At 56.7% G+C, this 18,477-nt stretch overlaps 1 protein-coding gene across 1 annotated transcript; it reads right to left on the bottom strand.

The window, feature by feature from the left end:
* Positions 1-6,471: 6,471 nt before the first annotated feature.
* On the bottom strand, positions 6,472-18,101 carry CILP2 (cartilage intermediate layer protein 2). The gene is made up of 7 exons (XM_039910291.1): positions 18,080-18,101; positions 16,376-16,645; positions 14,954-15,112; positions 12,820-13,134; positions 11,841-11,949; positions 11,412-11,569; positions 6,472-9,910 (listed from the first exon to the last, which is right to left on the bottom strand). The coding sequence occupies exons 1-7, from the start codon at positions 18,099-18,101 to the stop codon at positions 7,500-7,502; spliced, it is 3,444 nt and encodes a 1,147-aa protein (XP_039766225.1). The 3' UTR covers positions 6,472-7,499.
* Positions 18,102-18,477: the final 376 nt, after the last annotated feature.

The raw sequence follows: 18,477 nt of genomic DNA, 5'->3' as shown, positions 1-18,477 counted from the left end.
CTCCCACTCCCTTCTGTGTCGCCCTGACTTGCTCCCTTTATTTACCTCCACTCCCCACCTCCACAGCACTTATGTACATATCTCTAATTCATTTATTTATATTAATGTCTGTCTCCCTCTCTGTACTGTAAACTTGCTGTGGGCAAGGGATATGTCTGTTATTATTATTATATTGTACTCTCCCAAGTGCTTAGCATAGTGCTCAGCACATAGTAAGCGTTTAATAAATACGATTGACTGATTGACTGGAGCACAGCTCTCAAACAGGAGGCTCCCCTCCCCACCGCCTCTATGCCCACTTCGCCATCCAGAAGTCTGAATATCAGGGAGCAAAAGCCCTCACCTCCTCCTCTCTTCCACCATCTCGAAGTCTGAATACCAGGGAGCAAATGCCCTTTCCTCCTCCCCACTCCCAGCCACCGGGGCTGGCCCACTTCCAGCCCGGTCCGGGTGAAGGATGATCTGGACCAGGCCATGACCAGGGTGGGGGCCCCCAGGATGCTGAGGCCCAGGATAACCCACAGCAGTCTACTTCCCGTCAAAGACCATCCTAGTGCTGAGCCTTTCTCCATTTTGTCAAGCTCACTCTCTAAGAAGGAATCGAAGATGGAAGGACCGGCAGAGGAGCTGGTAGCTGGTCACTGGTAGCTGGTCGCTGGTAGCTGGTCGCTTCAGTCTGGAGCAGGCAACCGAGAGAGACCTCAGCTGAGGGAAATAATCAGAAGCTCGACTGGTAGCCAAATGAGATACCTGACCCTACCTCCAAACTGTTTGAGAGTGTTCTTCCTCCATGGTGACCAGACCCTGCCTGTGTCACCACCCCTCCCTTCCTTGCCCGCTCCAGCCTAGTGATTTACACGCCAGTTACTGAGCAGGGAGCACCCCTGCTCTCCATCCTCCACACCCGCAGCAACTGGCCCTGGCAGGCTCCCGGAATTTATTTCTTGGCCCCGGCGGCATCATTACAGTCTGGACCTGGAAAAAGGATTAGGGAGCTGACTGTTAAACACATCCCCTTCTGCCTCCCTGTTTCCGACAACAAGAGCCAAGCCAGCTTCCCTGCCCCCGCCCACCTTCCAATCCCCCCACCCCATACCATACTCTACCGCTGCCCTGCCTTGCCATGCCCTCCTGACCCTCCTCAGGACTGCCTATCGCCCAGATCCTGAGGGTGTCAAGGGGGCACAGGCAGGAAGGATGGTGAGAGAGCATCTCCCCAAACCCTCTGAGGACCCTGGCCTCAACCACTGTGTTTACTTCCTTGTTTTAAGGGCCCTTGCTGGATTGTAGAAATAGCTAGGGTGAGAGTCAGCTGCTCATGGGCTCCCCACTCCCTGCTACAGTTCTACCACCACACAGTTCTACCACCACACAGTTCTACCACCACACAGCAATACTCAAGTCTAAGTGGGGGATATGGTGCCCACTCTCCAGGGACCAGGCACTCCTCTCCTCGCACCCGTCAGCACCCCCATGCATCTCTACCAGCCCCTAGTTCCCCTCCCCTTCCTCTCAGCAGAAAGAACTGGAGTTGCCAAGCTCTCTCCTTAGCTGATGCAATCAGTCTTGGTCTCCCCGCTGCCCCCCCTCCAACACACACAGAGACACACTTATCCCCCTCTTTCCCCTCAAGAGAGGCTTGGTTACGCAGGGCTCAGGGAACATTGGCTGAGACCCAAATTTAGCTCTCAGGCCCTATTCAAATTACCACCCAATTAAGACTGGATCGATTATGCTACTGCAATTAAATCTGGCCCAATTAAGCTACTTCAATTCCACTCCTCCACTTTCCTCTTATTTCCTCCTGGGTGGCAGCCATTAACCCCTTGGCACCTGGGCTGACTGGAGATACCTGGATTGGCATTCCTCACCAAGTTGGTTACGCCCCACCACCACCTACCTCCGTCCTGCCCTGGTCCAAAAGCCCCAGTTGGAGTAGGCAGAGTAACTGGGAGGAAGGAAAACGTTAGCATGGAATTAATGGGAAAGGAGGGTTGGACTACCCGTATTCTCCTCCCAGCAGCCTGGCTCCTTAATGGATCCCAACGTCTCCATCCTTGCCTTTCCAACGGCGTCAGGGTGCGTCCCTGCCCCACCGTGGAAGTTCACTCGGTGCCCAGGGATGGGCCGGCTCTCTCATTTGGCCTGAGGGACGATTGGAGGGAGAGAGGTCGGGGAAGAGGGGGGTTGGCAGGGAGGGTGCGGGGGAAGCTCGGGCAGACCTCTGCCAGCATTTCAAGGTGTTTGCCCTTCCATGATGGAGGAATTGGAATCCAAGGGTTTTGCCTGCCTGTTAGAGCAAGGTACTCCCTGGTGTTTGCATGTGTGTGTTCATGCACAACCACACACACACACACACACACACTTTCCCCTCAGCAACTGTGACCTGGTCTTCCCAACTGAACCTTAGATGGGCCCATTCACTCCCACCTCAGTCAACCCTTCCCCTCCCCCCAACCCCTGCCACTTCCCTTCCCAGATGCTCAGCAGGTGCTGGGGCTCTGTGCCAGCTGCAGGCTCCCAGGAGGGTAGAAGAGACTGTAGCAGTTCTTCTCCAGACGGCCTCTGTGCTCTGGCAGCTCATCTCTCCCCCTACCCCAACCTCAATCCATCCAGCAAGGAGCTCTACTCAGCAAGACCAGGACAGTCTCCTGAACAGATCCCAAGGTAAACAGACAAACTGAGCCTTGCTACTGTTTTCAGTAAGCAGCTTGCAAGTCGGAAGGAGAGAGGGTAGGCAAGAGGTTCGGCTCCCCTGGGAGCCCCATTTCCCAGTCTTTCTTCCTCTGGGCCCCACCCTCCCCAGCCCCTCCTCTCATGCCCCAGTGCCTTTGCATCCTCTCCAGTCCCCTGTCCCCTTTCTCATCCTTCCCCCTCCTTTTCAGGGCTGCCATGGAGACAGGATGCAGCGAGGTGGAACCCAAGCAGGGATTGCTCTAGGATGGGCTGGTGGAACCTAACCCAGAAGGGGCTGAGGGGTGCGGATCTGGAGGGATGAAAGGTTAGGGCCTGGCCAGAAAACAAGCAGGGGCTGGGAGACTTCAGTCAGTCAGTCAGTCAATCTGTTTTAAGCACACTTCAGAAGGGAAGGACAGAGGCAGGGAACATGAATGTACGTTTGAATGACAATTGAGCTATTTGCAAATTATATACAAACACTATGCAAACCAGGACCCACTTTAGAGGTGCTGTGTCCTGGCTTGGCTCATTATTCTTCTTCCTCGCCAGCAGCAAGTGCCTGAGGGACTGAGTGTCTGCCCTCAGGAACCAAATGCCATGTGTCTGCCTTTGATTTGATTTCCCAGCTACGTCCTGGGGACTCCTTCCCACTCCCTGGGTGTGAGACTGGTTCTGAGGGAACCGGGAGAGAAGGGGGCTTGGAGGAAAGCTGAGGCAGGAGAGGAAAGAGGAAATGGTCTGCACCCCCAAAACTCTGCCTGTATGAGAGTGAACACGGACACCCGCTTAAGTGTACACTTGAATCCGTATGCCCTGAACACTTTCATACTCACCCCACCTCCACAGCACTTATGTCCATATCCTTATACTAGACTGTAAGCTCCTTGTGGGCAGGGAGCCTGTCTACCAACCTTGTTATATTGTCCAGTCTGCACACACTAAGTGCTCAATGAATACCACTGATTGCTTGATTATACTCTGTTCCTTCCCCTATCTGTCATTTATTTTCATGCCTGTCTCCCCCATTAGACTGTGAGCAACTTGAGAGCAGGGATCGTGTCTGCCAACTAGTATATTCGCCCGAATGCCACTGATCGATGGACAGCTGTCGATGTGCTAGCACACCTCTAGGTGGGCTCATGTGTGTCCCTATGCCTGCATATGTCCATGAGTGGTTCCAAAGTTGGATCTCGGTTTTCACCTTTTAGTGATTCTGTCCCATGAGAAGCCAGGGGATCAGCTGGGAAGGAAGCTCCAGCCCCCACTGACAAGGGGTGACAGGTTGTAATCTCTCACAAAACCCAGTCCCCTGGACCTTCCCATTGGCCTCCAAACTTCAGTCCGGGTTGCCTGTGGAGGAGCCCGCTCTGGTACCCAGACTCGGAGCCCAACAGTGGCCCCGGCCCATCGGGTGAGAGAACTGGGCAGGTGGAACTGGGCAGCCTGGGGCCAGCCAAGCCCTCATCCAGAAAGCCATCAAGCCCAGGGAGCGAGCATAGAGGCTCCATCCCGGTGAGCCAAGCTACATTACCTTACCCCAGAAAAATGTCTGTCAGCTGAGCGCCACCTGGAGCCGGGGAACTGCACAGGACCAACTGAGGCCCCACACCGGCTTCTGCTCCCGGCCACGTGGGCAGCCCCGGCCCAACGCTGGCTCTGGCACCATAGGCCGGAACAGGTTCAACACTGGACCAGCACTCAGCTGCCTGCCCCCTTTACTGTTTCAAGTCCTAGCTACTTAGCCGCTGCCCTCGAGCCTGGTATCATTTTCCATCCTGTCAATTTGGCAGTAGGAGGTTCAGTGTGCGACCTTGGTCCCCCAACCCACTCCAACCGCTTAGCCTATAGGTGTAGTCAAAGTGGATGGGGCCGTCACCTCCCAGCACACCCTCTCCCCACCACGATAAATCACAGCTGGGAGGTAGGGACTTCAAAAACACCTGGGAGTAGTGGGAGCCCCTAGGGACTCCATGTGGATTGCTGAACCCCTCCCCCACCCTCACAACCACAGAAGGACCAGAAGGCTTTATTGTCAATGAAGCATCTTTAATGATGAGCACCTATATGATTAACATTCAGCCCCAGATCTCAAAGCACCGTACAGATAAGAATGGCAGCCCCAGGGCTGACTGAGGCTCTGAGTGGCAGCCTGGACCCAGGATTCCTCAGTGTGCATGTAGTCAAGCTGAAGAGTGGATGTTGGCCTCCTGGAGGTCATCATGTTACCTCGGCTTCCCTGGCCAGGGCAGGAAATTTGTCCAACACCAGACTGGGCACACTCTTCAGAGCATCCTGGCCCTTCCCTGTGCCCCGACTCCCTCGGGAGGTCAAGCAGGATCCGGTCTGACCTGGACTTTCCAGATACCAACATCCAGATGACACTCGGAAGATCCAACACCCGATCAACTTCCAGGAAGAATCCAGGAGGATCCTTGCATCTGCCCCTCATCCATCACCCACCCTGAGGGCTATTCTCCAGACAAAGCACAGAGCACCCTGCCCCCCACTTCCTGCCCGTCTCCTCCCCTACTGTGGGGTCCCTGGTGCTTTCTGCCCCACGGACAGTTGGGTGGAGGAGTCAGTACAGAGAAGAGTTATAAATCCTAGGGTGCAGCGGGGGCAAAGAAAGGAATGAAGATCCTGCTAGGCAAGTCTGCAGGCATGTTGTGGCCCACGCAGGGGAGTTAGGAGAGGAGATGGATCAGGAAGAGGATGTGTGGAGAGCCAGGTGGATGATGAGAAAGAAGCGGGGCGGATTGGCGAAGGGGAGGGGACAGGGACTAGGAGGGCAGGTCGAAGGGCAGTTTAGCGGATGGATGTACTCGGCGGGGAGGGGGCTTCTCCGAGAGGGGCTCGAGGCTCCCCAACCCTCCCAGGATTTCCCCATCTCTCAGCCCTGTGGAGGGACTGGACCCCGTGGGAGGGAAAGGTGAGCTGGGGTTGGGCCCGGTGGAAAGGAGGGACCCTGGACCTCACCTCTTCAGCACCAAGAAGGGAAGGAGAGGGGAGCTGAAGCCTGTCCCCTGCCCCCGACCCAATACGACGCAGACCACAGCACGGCGTCTTCCACAGTAAATAATGCACAGATCGGCACAAGAGGCCAAGGGGCCTGAGCAAACGGTGTGTCCTCAAGGAAGGGTAGCGTCCTTCCCCTGCCCCTGACATTAGTGTCCCGCCCACCAGTAGTTCCACCAAAATCAACACTTGACTCAGCACGCTAATCAGGCCGGGCCAGGTTTGGCAGCTGGGCAGGTCTCTGGCTCCGCCGGGTCAGGGGAGTGGCCACGGGGGCAGCAGAAGCTGCGTAGGCCTGTTTTTGCCACTTGCCCTGAAGCTGTCAGGAAGCACTGGGCCAGCACCAGGCCCTCAGGGGTTGGGGTGGGACTGGTTGGAAGGAGCAGGGTTGGATTGACCTTTCCCCCTGCAGGTCAGTGCTGGAGTGAACCAGAGTGACCCTCCATTCCTCCTTCCCCACCCTTCTTCCTGGCACCGGCTGGGGCAGCGGGAGATGGAGGCGGGGGACACGGGATCAGGACTGGTAGGTAACGAATCCTCAGATTCGACCTACCAGACCCTCCCACCTCTGCCAGGGTGTTGCCTCCCTCTCTGTGGGAGTCTGCTAGTTCGCCAGCTGGCCAGTAAACCCACTTCCCCTCCCCACCGCAAGGTAGGCACGTTCCAGAGACAGGACCTCGAGGACGGAGCCCAGATCAGAGTGCCCCCCATGTCCTTAGTTTTCACTCTGCCCGCAGCCTCCCGCCCCCCACCCCCCACCCCCACCCCGCTCTCCCCAGCCGCTCTCCACTGCCACCTACTGGAGAGACATAGGCCCGTTTCAAAGCACACAATCAGCCTGATTACTGCTACCGCTGCAAGGAGACGCTCCCTTGAGCTCTAGTGGTTGAGGCTGTGCCTTGAACAGGACCTGCCCCTTGATCCCTAACCCTGATCCTCCGGGCCCGAATTTCCTTAGAGCGACAGTGGCTTTCTCTGATTTCAACCCATTAAAGTGATTCAAAGTCACTGTCGAACGGGGTGGGTGGGGAGTCTGTTTCCCGTCGATTCCGTTCCTTTTCTCAACTGACCTCCCCCCCGCAGCTTGTCTCCTGGGCCTTTCCAAACTGGACTGATGGGAACCCAATCCTAGTGGTCAGTGAACCATATGAGCCACTCTGGCCTGGCAGATGGCGGGAGGGGGCACTAGAGGCAGAGCGCGGGAAGAGCCAAGGAAGAAGTAAGCACAGGTCTGAGACTCCGAGCAGCCCCACGGCTGGCAGAGAGAGCTAAGCAAGGGCTAGCCCACTTACCAGGCCCAGAGAGGCTGCAGGGTAGGGTAGGAGCCCCGGCAGTGGGAGCTGGAGTGGAGAGGCAGGAGGAGATGCCGGGGGTGAAGCCAAGAAGAAATGTCTCTTACTGGTTATAAAACAAAGAACCCCAACGGAGCCAAAAAATTTTTAAGAGAGAGGGAGAAAGAGAGAGAAACCAGTTCACTCTGGTGAAAAGCACCAGAGCACTTCACTCTGGTGAAAAGACCTCGCCCGTTTCGCTGGGGCCGGGGACAGGGTGCCCAGGAAGCTCTCGATTCCTGGTGGAGATACTGGAGATGGGGGTCTCTGGTTCTGGCTGGGGATCGTGGAGTGTCCTGGGGGTCCTGGAGGCACCCCCCTGGGGAGAAACCAGTTTTTTCCAAAGCAATAAGCAAGGGGCCCTGCAGGGTGGGAAGGGAGAATTCAAGGAGGTGGGGATCCCAGGAGGTAGGGAGCAGCACGGGGAGACTGGCGGGGGTGGGGGGGAATGGGGTCCCCAGGCCAGGGGTCAACTCACTGCCGGGCCCGGAGAGCTTCTACCCTCCGCCGGCCACCAAGGGCTCGGCGGGTTTGGGAGGGGAGCGGGTTCCTGAGAGCCACAGGGAAGGCCACTGCCCCAGCCGGGCCGCGTCGCTGCTCGTTGCCGCCCGTCTCGCTGCCGCTCATCTCGCGGCGGATCTCTGCTAGGGTATCAGCGGGCGAGGTGAGCAGGCGGCGGAAGAGGCTCTGGCGCCCGGCGGGCCGCTCCTGGCAGTGGAAGGTGATGGCCGTGCCCACGTCAGCCTTCATCTCTCGTGAGAAACCGTCAGAGGTGCCGTCGAAACAGCGGCCGATGGCGATCTCCTTGGCCAGCCGGGGGTTCTGGTCGGTGACAGTGTAGATGCCGTAGTTGTGGCCCAGCGGGTCGACGGGGGCCAGCATATCGAAGGCCGAGAGGTCGTCGGTGTCGGGAGGCCCGGGAGGGTGGCGGCTCAGGTACTCCCTTAGGAGGCCGTTGACGGCCGTCCGGCGGCAGCTGCCCTGGGGGATGAGGGACACCAGCGTGCGGTCCACCAGGCTCTGGTCAAAGAGCATGCCGCTGCATTTGAACTCCACACAGGCGGCCGAAGTGTTGGACCGTTCTGGGTCCCGCACGCTGCGGGTGTCCCGCAGACCGTACAGTTGGCCCCGCGTCCGGGGGTGACTGCCCCCTACATTCCGGGACCGGACCATGTACTCCTGGGGACCCTGGATCTTGACCTTGATGAAGCAGGCCCTGAACTCCTGTGGGTTGGGCCACCAGGAGAGGTAATCCCCGCTCCAAGACGTCAGGTCTCCCTCCCGGAAGGGCACCACGTTGTACTCGTACTTGTCCGCCTCCACCCGGGAGAAACGGAAGTGGTTGGCAGAGACAGGAGCCTCCTCACACTCGCGCAGCCCGCTGTAGGGGTAGAGGGGACCGTTGATCTCGTCCAGGTTGTTGGGGTTGGGCTTGGCCAGGTTGATGCGGAACGCATTTCTTTTCAAGTTCGGGTCGTCGTGGTCCGTCCGCTGGTACTGCAGCTTGCCTAGGTAGGGCTGGGAGACGCCCACGGCGCTGGGGTTGAGGCGCGGGCTCGAGGCCGCCGGCTCCAGCTCCTCTCCACCCAGGGCTGCCGTGATGTAGGCCGTGTAGGCATCTGCCCGCTGGCTGTCGCAGAAGGCAGGGAGGCAGGCTCCATTAGGGCCTGTGATGGCGCTGTCGAAGCGGCCCCAGGCCCGGGGGTTGGCAGAGAAGCCGGCCATGGGCTCCAGGTTGATCAGGCTGACCACCACCCCTTCCAGCTGCTCATTGGGGGCGAACTTGTCATTGATGTAGGCCCGGACCTTCACAAAGCAGCGGCGGGGCTCTGGCACGTCCAAATTGAAGAGACGCCGCTCCCGGATCTCCAGGTTCCCGACCAAGAAGGTCCGCTCCTCCCGTTTGCCCCGGGCCCGCGGGGCCGGGCGGAAGTCACTCTCCTCTTCCCAGAAGCCCGTCTCGGGGTTCAAGGACCAGAGCTTCATCGTCTGGGCATGCTCCGGCATCTGGATCTGGCCCGCATCCATGCGGACCTCCACCCGGCCAGTCTGCAGGACCTCATTGGAGCCCTCGGCCCGCAGGTCCACCGAGAACATGCCGTAGGTCCTGAGTGGCGCGGCCTCCCCGTTGGCATCGACGAAGCTCAGGTCGCTGGAGGCGGCGGCGGCCGTGGGGAGGTCGCGGGGATCCAGGAAGGTGAGGCTGGCCCGCACTGGTCCCCGGTACACCTCCCCGTCGGCCCGGCGGAAGGAGAGGGGAGGGATCACCACCTCGCCCACGAGCTCAGCCCCCTCCACCTCCCCGAGGGGGATCCTGTTAAGCTGGGTGGGATCTAGGGTCACGGGCGCCTTCTTCCTCATGACCTTGACCTCCTGGTACACGGCACCCCCCCGTGGGTCAAAGGGGAAGACCTTGACCGTGTCCACAAACCTCTGCAGCGGATCGACGAACTGGACCACCAGCCGCTCTGTGTCTGGGGGCACCTCGATGGTGAAGGTCCCCTGGTAGCCAGTGAAGCCAATCTTTTCTTTCCCCAGGAAGACCTGGGCGAAACGCAGGGGCTCCCCTGTGTCTGCCGCCGTCACCCGCCCGCGGACGAGGATTTTGGGCACCGGGCATTTCTCACAGCCACACTCGGCCACTGCCTTGACGGGCAAGACATAGCCGGGGCACTGGATCTCCCTCAGCTCCATGCGGCGCACTGCGCAGCAGCGGTCAGAACTATCCCGGCACTGTGGGCTGGATTCTTGCTTTCCGGGACACTTGCTGTCCGGGCAGCGGCCCACGTTGTAGTAGTGGGAGCCCGTGGCAGCTTGCAGACAGTCCTTGGGCAACTTGATGAGGTGCTCTTGGGGCCGGGGATCACAGGCAGGTTGCCCTTTGCCTGGGAAAGAAATCCGGAATGAAGAGGGACTATGAAATCCCCACACCACCTCCCCCATAGTCCCTCGACAACCCTACAACCCTGAACCCTAAACCGGTCAGTCAGTCAGTTAAGAACCCATCGAGAAGCAGCATGGTGTAGTGGATAGAGCAAGGGCCTGGGAGTCAGAAGGTCATGGGTTCTAATCCCAGCCTCTATCACTTGTCTGCTGTGTGACCTTGGGCAAATCACTTCACTTCTCTGGGCCTCAGGTACCTCATCTGTAAAATGGGGATTGAGATTGTAAGCCCCACGTGGGACAAGTGACTGTGTCCAACCCGATTTGCTAGTATCCATCCCAGCGCTTAGTACAGTGCCTGGCACAGTGTTATTGTTATTATTATTATTATTCCCCACAGACTACTACAAACCAAAGGGCCAGGCCCATCCTTCACTGACAACCAGTGCATTGGACCCCGCCCTGAGTTTTAACCCTAATTAACCTAAGACTACTAGAAGTCTGTTTGGATGCAAGGCCAATCCTGGATCATCCCCCCAGTTCATCTGACCCAGTGTTTGGTCTTTCCTGTCAACTGGATGCTGGGGGAAACTGGGTGCCCGTTGCCCTCCTGAACACCATCCCCAGATTGTGACTAGCTCCAACAGAGACCCTCTCATCCCGGTGTGTTGAGATTGGCAGAGCAGAAATTCTGGGTTGGCTCTGGTCACCCTTTCCGTGGCCCTGATCTGATCTTCAGCCCAAGAGTGCACTGCCCAATGAAAGCCCAACTAGCATTATTCTCTCTCAAGCACTTTATACCCAAGGGCCAGAGACCTTGTCTAATTACTGCCAATATATTCTTTCCCAGCACTTAGAGTGGTGCTCTGCACACAGTGAGCAGTTAATAAAAATTATTACTACTACTACAGTGTTCCGCACACAATGAGCACTCGATAAATAGCATTCATCGACTGCTCGATTAACTTGCCTCTCCTGCTTTCTGCACCACTGTCCTTTGGGTCGCGGTAGGGACACCATCCGGCTTGTGAAGCCCAGAGCTCCTCCCCTTCGATTTAATTTTTAATTGGGCATTTTTTTTAAGCACTTACTATGTGCCAAGCACTGTACTGAACCCTGGGCGGAGGGGAGATATGAGATCATTAAGTCAGACACAGTCACCATCTAAGTGGAAGGAGAACAGGTATTTGAATCCCCATTTGACAGATGAGGAAGATCAGCGACTGGCCCAAGGTCACATTCACTCATTCATTTATTGATTCATTTGTATTTATTAAGCCCTTACTGTATGCAGAGCACTGTATCAAGTCCTTGGAAAAATACAATGCGACCATAAACAGTGACAATCCCTGCCCACAAGCAGCTCACAGACAGGCAAGTGGCAGAGCTGGAGCCAGAAGCCAGGTCCTAAGCCAGGTCCTAGGACTCCCAGGCCTGGGATCTTGCCACTAGACCACACTGCTTCGGCGCCCTGTGGGAAAGGCAGACTGGGAAGGCACTCACCTATCACAGTCAGGTAAGCGGCTGAGGACCGGATGGCCCCAGCATCACTGCTGGCTTTGCAGTGATACGTGCCAGCCTGCTGAGCTTCCAGGTGCCTCAGGATCAGGCTGCTGTCATACTTGTAGGCCGTCCTGTCCAGGAGGCTCCCGTTGTGGTACCTGTGCGGGTCAGAAGGAGGCCGGGTCAGCAGTGGGGGAGTAGCCCCTTCCGGGGCCAGCCTGTTTTCCCCACATCCCAGCCCAACTCTGACAACTTTGGTCTGTCTCCAGTCACCTGAGCAATAGGCACTCGAAGCCTACTCGCCCTGGGCAGGAAACAACTATTCCAGGGGGCTGATGTCATCCATTTTCCTACCAGGGTTCCCTCAACATGGGAGGTCCGGCTGGTGAGAAATGCATGTGGGCTGGTCCTTATCTGCAAGCTGCTCACCAATAATATTTTTTGGGAACGGGGGTGCCCAGGGCTTTGCAGCAGAGAGTCACATGCTGACCGGCCTCTCGCACCTTGGACTCGGGGTGCTTCACGAGATAGGGCTTCTCTGCAGGGGGAGAAGAGCAGCGGGATCAGCGGAATAAAGGCAAACCCTCCCCATCCCTCCTTCTCCCCTCAGCCCCCCACGCCCCCAGTTTCCGCCACGTGCTGGGTGTGTGTCCACAGTGTCGCCCATTTTGGGCCAGGCCCCGTTTTAGGTGGGCCACCTGGGTGGGTGCAGATTCTCCCTCTGGTGCAGTCCGGCAGAAAGCACTTCCTCTCAGCCTACTGCCCCCTCCCCATGGTTCAGTTCATGGGGTGGGGGGAGGAGAGGGAGATGTGGGGGAGAGGGAGAGGGAGGGGAAACCCATTTCCTAGTGGAAATCCATCCCCCAGCAACTCTGTGGGACCCACAAAGGCAGGTGCTAGATGGGGAGAAGCCTGCTGAGAGAACTGAAGTGGGGAGAGTGCAGTTGACAGCAGGCTATTGCTTGTCCTCAGTCAGTTACAATTTTGGGTGACCATCCACCATGGGAAGAGCCAGCTTGATTCTGACCACTGTAGATTGAAGAGGGTGAAGACATGATCCCTGCCCTCAAGGAGCTTGGTAGGGTAACAGGGGAGATAAAACAGAACCAGAGAGCCTGATCCAGGCACAAGCAACAGAGCAGAGAGAGAGAAAAAGAGATCTCCGAATACAAACAACAGAAACATAGAAAGGTAAATGAATGAGGTGGCCAAAAACGCTGAGTGACATGAACCAGAGGGGTCGGAGGTAGAGGGTCTCTGGGAGGGCTTCCTGGAGAAGGTGGGCTTTTAGGCACCTTGGGAAGGAGGAAGGAATGTGGTTTGGCAATTGATTGACTGATTGACTGATATGGAGGAGGGCGGTCAAGGCTCCAGCGTTGGCAAGATCATCTAGAGAACAGTCCCTTACCTACTCTCCGGAGGATGACCTTCACAGAAGCCACGGTGGAGCCATTGGAGACGATCTGGGAGGTGCCCGGAGCAAAGCCCTCCAGCTGCACACTGATGTTGGCCCGGCTGTCGGAACAGACACCCGACACACGGAAACTTCCCCGGTGGTCGCTCGTGGCCAGGACAGCCCGGGGACGCCCCTTCAGGGTCACCCGGGCTTCAGGCAGAGCCACCCCTGCTGGAGTGAGGATGGTCCCCACGATGGTATGTCCCTCACAGACACAAGTGCTGCAGTCTTCGCTGGGCACCCCTGTGGCACAGCTCAGCTGGCACCCTGGAACAGGGAACAGGGAGAGAGGTCACCCTTCAACCTGCCCTCCTGGTGCCCAGAGAAGGAGAGAGACTTCCAGCAAGGGAACCCCAAAAATCTCCCATTGGAGGACCAGGGCACCCCAAGATGCTGTGAGAATGGCCCCCCACCGCAGGCCCACACTGCTTTGGGAATAGCAGTTGTGGGTGTTAGGTGAAGACACAGGCTAGTAAGCTAGAAAAAAAGGCCACTGATCTACTACTGATCTAGTAGCCAAGAAATCCTGCAGGGTGAGAGACCAATCTTCCTCTGACCACCGCTTCGGCCCTCCGGACAATAGTGGCTCCCACCTGCCCCAGGTTAAAGGCGCCTGCTTTCTCCCTGCCAGTTCCCTGGGCCCGGGCCCCTGCCCTTTGGGGTTTGAGTTGGAGCCCGTGCTGGGTGGGGTTCACCAGGGAGGGGTGGTTGGATGGCTCAAGCCTCTCCCCCACCCCCGGCACCATTCCCTTTCCTTCATCCCCACCGCCCTCCACCCTCCGCCTTCCCAATCCTTGCCACTGCTGCCGCTCTAATAAAATGGAAAATTCCACTGGAAACTCTTCCCAGCACACAGCAACCTCCTCAGAACCAACACAGGGGAGTTGTGCTCCTTGCCCACAGCAGAGGCCAAGTTTGTGAGTCAATGGACCCAGAGGAAGCCAAAGCAGGGGAAGAGGTAGTAGGGGAAGGGGGGATGGGAGAAGCAGCTACCATATTGGTCTGAATATAAGTCCACTCTTTTGCACACCCCACCCTGCTTAAAACAATGACAAAAAAGCCATCCTTCAACTTCCATACTTTGTGGCAGAGAGGCTGAAAAGGAAGGGAAGATGGGAACTAGGGAAACTAAAAGGAAACAACACCAGGAGGGATCAGACGGATGAAGAGACGGATCAGGACTGGACAGTGGCCCACCTAGGGTGTGTAAGAGCCAAATGATGGGCCAAGGGGCTTGCAGAAGTTCCTTTTCTAACTCTACCACTCTTCCTGGGACTGTGCCAAAGAGCTTCTCAGAGTCACTTAAGTTATCTGTGCCTCATTTTCTTCAACTGCAAAATGGGAATTCAATGCCTCTTCTCCCTCCTTCCTAGAATGTGAGCCCCATGTGGGACAGGGACTGACTACAGCCTGAATAACTTGTATCTACTCCAGCACTTAGAAGAGTGCTTGCCACATAGTAAGTAGGAGGAGGGGAGCTTCCACTCCTCTTCAAACTGCCTCATCCTCTCAAATGCCTTACAGGCCCACACATTCCAGTCCAACTGGCTGTGAGGGGTCTCCAATCTGGTCTGGCACCCAGCCACCAGCACCCTTAGTCCAACCCTGGAAGGGAGAGATGTGATGGCCACTCTCACTCAAAATAGCCCCTCCCTGTGGAGAGAGAAGAATGGATAGAAAAAGATGCTGAAAGAAAAATTCCAGGCCCCCCCACTCCCAACCTGACTCCCAAAGCCACCCAGGCTCATAGGGTCAGACTCCTGCCAACCCATCCAGCTGGGCAAGTTCCCGAGATGCCAAGTCTTTGGGAGGGGCTTCCAGGAAGTTGGTGCCATTCTTTGTGATCTCACTAGGTGTGTAGCATTAGCAACAGTAGGGCAGAAGCTCTACTGCTCCCCACGGGTCACAGAGCAAATGATCCAATTGCCTCTGAGCTGGTCCTAACTCGCAGGTCCTCCAGGAAGGAAGGGACCCCCAGGCATCTTCCTCTCCCATTGACTTCACCCCCAGATCCTGGACTGTTGAGGCTTCATGGGTTCCCCTGGCCTGTTCCTGAGCCCCCACCCCACCCCTGTTCTGGCCCTACCTGAGCAGGGTCTCTGGATGCACTTCTGCACTTCCGTGGGGTGTCCGACACAAGCCGACTTCTTGCTGGATATACTGCAGGTCCGGCGGCGAAGGCGACGGCCTCCCCCGCAGCTCTTCGAACAGGGGGCCCAGACCCCCCACTCATTCCAGGTGGCTTCTGGGAAGAGAAAGAAGCGAAGCTGAGTTAAGATTGGAAGCAGCAACCTGATCCATTGCCCTCGGTGGCAAGGCAGAGAGGGGAATGAAGCTTTGCTTTACCTGACTGGAGGTAGGAGGCTGGACCAAATGAACCTCTTGAGGGCCATTCCAACACTAGATTTCTCCTGTTGCATTAGTGGCCCGTCTGCCAGGTATCCCCTAAAGACACTGTCATTGTCCCTGATGGACAGACCCTCGTTCAAAAAGAAGGAGGGAAATTTGCGCACTATTTAAGGTAGCTAACCCTGCCCACCTAAGACCCTCCAGCTTCTATTGAGCCAACTCTGAGAAACCTGCTGAGGCCCCCGGACTGGACTGCCATCCCAGAGGGGGTGGGGGTGGTCCACGGGCCCAGGGGCTGCCACCCATGTCCGAACTAGGGTCGGGGCAGGTGGGGCCTCTCACCTGGGCAGGGGCCGGCAGCGCATGCCCGCCGCTCGGTGGCCGGGCCCACACACTTGGGCAGCTGCAGGAGCCAGGGCGGCTGGGTATTCAGGCAGCTCCGCTGACGGGCCTGCGTCCCGCTGCCTCCGCAGGCTGTCTGGGAACAGGGACTCCAGGCCGACCAGGCCGACCAGTACATTTGTTCTGAGAAGTCCAGCAAGACCACATGACTTTAATGGCAGGAGAGTTGGGGGGGCCCCGGACCCCGAGCTGCCAAGCCCTCCTCTTTAACCCCCAGGTTCCGATGGGCTGATGAGGGTCCAGTGGAGAAACCGAGGCATGTGAGGGCAAGTTTCTCCAGGGGCACCTCTGGGAGCCCAGAGTCAGGTGTTCTGACTCTTTTTCCATTCATTTAAAGAGAAGTGTAGAGAACTCTCTTGCCTAGACCAGATGAACCCTTCCAGCCCAGAGATGGGGGGGGGGCATGCAGTCCTGCTTGGAGGCAGGGGTCTATCCCAGATGACCTCTGGAAGTCCCTTCCAGCCCTGGGAGGCTGTTATTGCTGTCAGATTCTCTGCAGGGGATTGTGGGGCTGGGGGGATGCCCATAAGGGGTGGGATGTGGTAAGCCCAGTCCTCTGTGGCTTAAATCCTGACAGATCAGATTCAGGGACAAAAGGCAGAAGAAGACGAGGTGAGGCATTCTGGGTAACGATCAATCACCCTCCCAAGAGATCTTCATAGGAGAGGTCTGGAGGGAGAGGGGCTAGAAACAGAGGGACAGCCCAGAGGCTGGAGGAAGGGACCAGGGACCCCAGTCCCTACCCTCTGGCACTCACCCAGTGGACACTTGAAGCGGATGTGGTAGTTGGAGCAAGTCTTGCCCTCGGCCTGCTCCTGGTTGAGACACCAGAAGCCCTTGCTGGGGCTGGAGTGGACCCGCTCACCCACATCCCAGGGGAGCTCCCACTCAGTGGTTCGGGCCTCCAGCGCCAGGGGCCGTGGGCATACACGCTCACGGTAGTAGAAGCGGATGGCCTCCAGGCTCTCGAAGTCGCCCTCGCCTCCTGGGTGGTCCACATTGAACCAGGAGGTCCACTCTGTGGCATCTAGATAGAGAGGAGGGGAGGAAACTGAAGTCACTTGGAGGCAAAAGTGGGAGAGGTGGGGCTAGCTCTGTACCTTCCCATCAACCTCTGGATCAAGCACACACTGCCTGTAACTTCCGGAAGTGCTCACCAGGGGACCCCCACCTGGCCTCTTCATCCTCCTCTCCTGCCCTCCCCAGCCTACCCACTCCGCACCAGCAGAGCTGACCTGCTAATGGCCCCTTCCACACAGTCACTGCCTGCTCCTTGCCCACATCCTCCCTCTGGCCTGGCACTCCCACCCCTTCATGTCCGACAGACCACCACTCTCCCTGCCTTCAAAGGCTTATTAAAATCACATCTCCAAGAGGCCTTCCCTGATTAACTCCTCATTTCCCCTACTTCCTCACCCTGGACTTGTATGTGTACCCTTTATTCAGTCCACCCTCATCCCCAAAGCACTTATGTCCTCCATAATTTATTTTCATGTCTGTCTCCCCAACTAGACTGTAACCTCCTTGTGGGTAGGGAACTTGCTTACCAACTCTGTTGTACTGTACTCTCCCAAGCACTTAGCACAATGGTCTGCACACAGTAAGCACTCAATAAATTGATTGATTAATTGATTGATTGGGGGTGTGGGTTCAGATTTAAAAACTACTCAGGAGTAGAAATCAGATTCAATGGGGTAAAACTCTCAAAACTTAAAACCCAGAGTTCATTACTTGATCCAGGGCTTTGCCCCCAGGAGCATTCCGTAAAGATGTGTTGGCTGTTAGGTGGACAGGAAGCCGTGCTGGTCAGGCAGAGCCTGAGTTTTCTGTAAATGGTATTTATTAAGAGCTTTATGTGTCAAGCACTGTTTTAGGCATTGGGGCAGATACCAGTTAATCGGGCCAGATAAGCCCCCCTTTCTTCTTCTCCCACTCCTTTCTGCATCACCCTGACTTGCTCTCTTTATTCCCCTCCCAGTCCCACAGCACTTATGTACATATCTGTAATTTATTTATTTATATTAATGTTCATCTCCCCCTCTAGACTGTAAGCTCGTTGTGGGCAGAGAATGTGTCTGTTTATTGTTAGAGTGCTCTCTCAAGTGCTTAGTAAGTGCTCTGCACACAGTAAGTGCTCAATAAATAAAGTTGAATGAATGAATGAATGACCTACCTGTTCCACATGGGGCTCAAAGTCTTAGTAAGAGGTAGAACAGGTATTGAATCCCCATTTTGCAGTTGAGGAAACTGAAGCACAGAGAAGTCAAGCGACTTGCCCAAGGTCACACAGCAGGCAAGTGGTGGAGCTGGGATTAGAACTCAGGTTCCCTGGATCCCAGGCCCGTGCTTTATCCACTGGGCCCTGATTGTGGAAAGCAACTGAGAGAAGTCACCCTCTGATCAGGCACCTTGAGTTTGATTCCCACACCCCCCAGTCTTGGCTCTATCTTACTATCCCTACCTCCTCCTCCCTCAAATCCCATTTCCCATCCTCACTCTCTTGGGTAAAAACTTGAGTGGACCAATCACTAACTGCTTACATCCTCTTCAGTCCCGGCCCTCTGGCTCCCAGAGATGGGGAGGAGTGAGGTCCAGCAGGACCCCCTGGGCTTGAGAGGAGCCAGTGACAGGGAATTCCCTAGGCTTCAGTGTGTGTTGGCCCCTGTCCCCGCAAGTGCCCAGAAGTACAGGAAAACGGCTATCTTTGGAGGCAGTCTCTGCCCCTGGGGCAGGCAGCATGGCCTCTGGGCCAATGCTTCGCAATGAGTCTGTAGTTGAATGCTCCACCTCTTAGTGATTCTGACTGATCTCTAGCCCATGGCCAGTTGTGAGTCTCACCTTCCAGGTCTGGGTCCAGAG

Source organism: Ornithorhynchus anatinus, chromosome X1 (assembly GCF_004115215.2).
Source record: "Ornithorhynchus anatinus isolate Pmale09 chromosome X1, mOrnAna1.pri.v4, whole genome shotgun sequence".
Taxonomy (NCBI): Eukaryota; Metazoa; Chordata; class Mammalia; order Monotremata; family Ornithorhynchidae; genus Ornithorhynchus; species Ornithorhynchus anatinus.
This window is presented reverse-complemented; position numbering and strand designations above follow the sequence as displayed.

Coding starts and splice junctions, on each gene's coding strand:
- CILP2 (XM_039910291.1), bottom strand. CDS start 18,101: ATGGGATTTGAGGGAGGAGGAG. Junction 16,646..18,079: donor GGGATTTGAGGGAGGAGGAG/GTAGGGATAGTA, acceptor CTCTCTATCTAG/ATGCCACAGAGTGGACCTCC. Junction 13,135..14,953: donor CATCCAGAGACCCTGCTCAG/GTAGGGCCAGAA, acceptor TCCCTGTTCCAG/GGTGCCAGCTGAGCTGTGCC.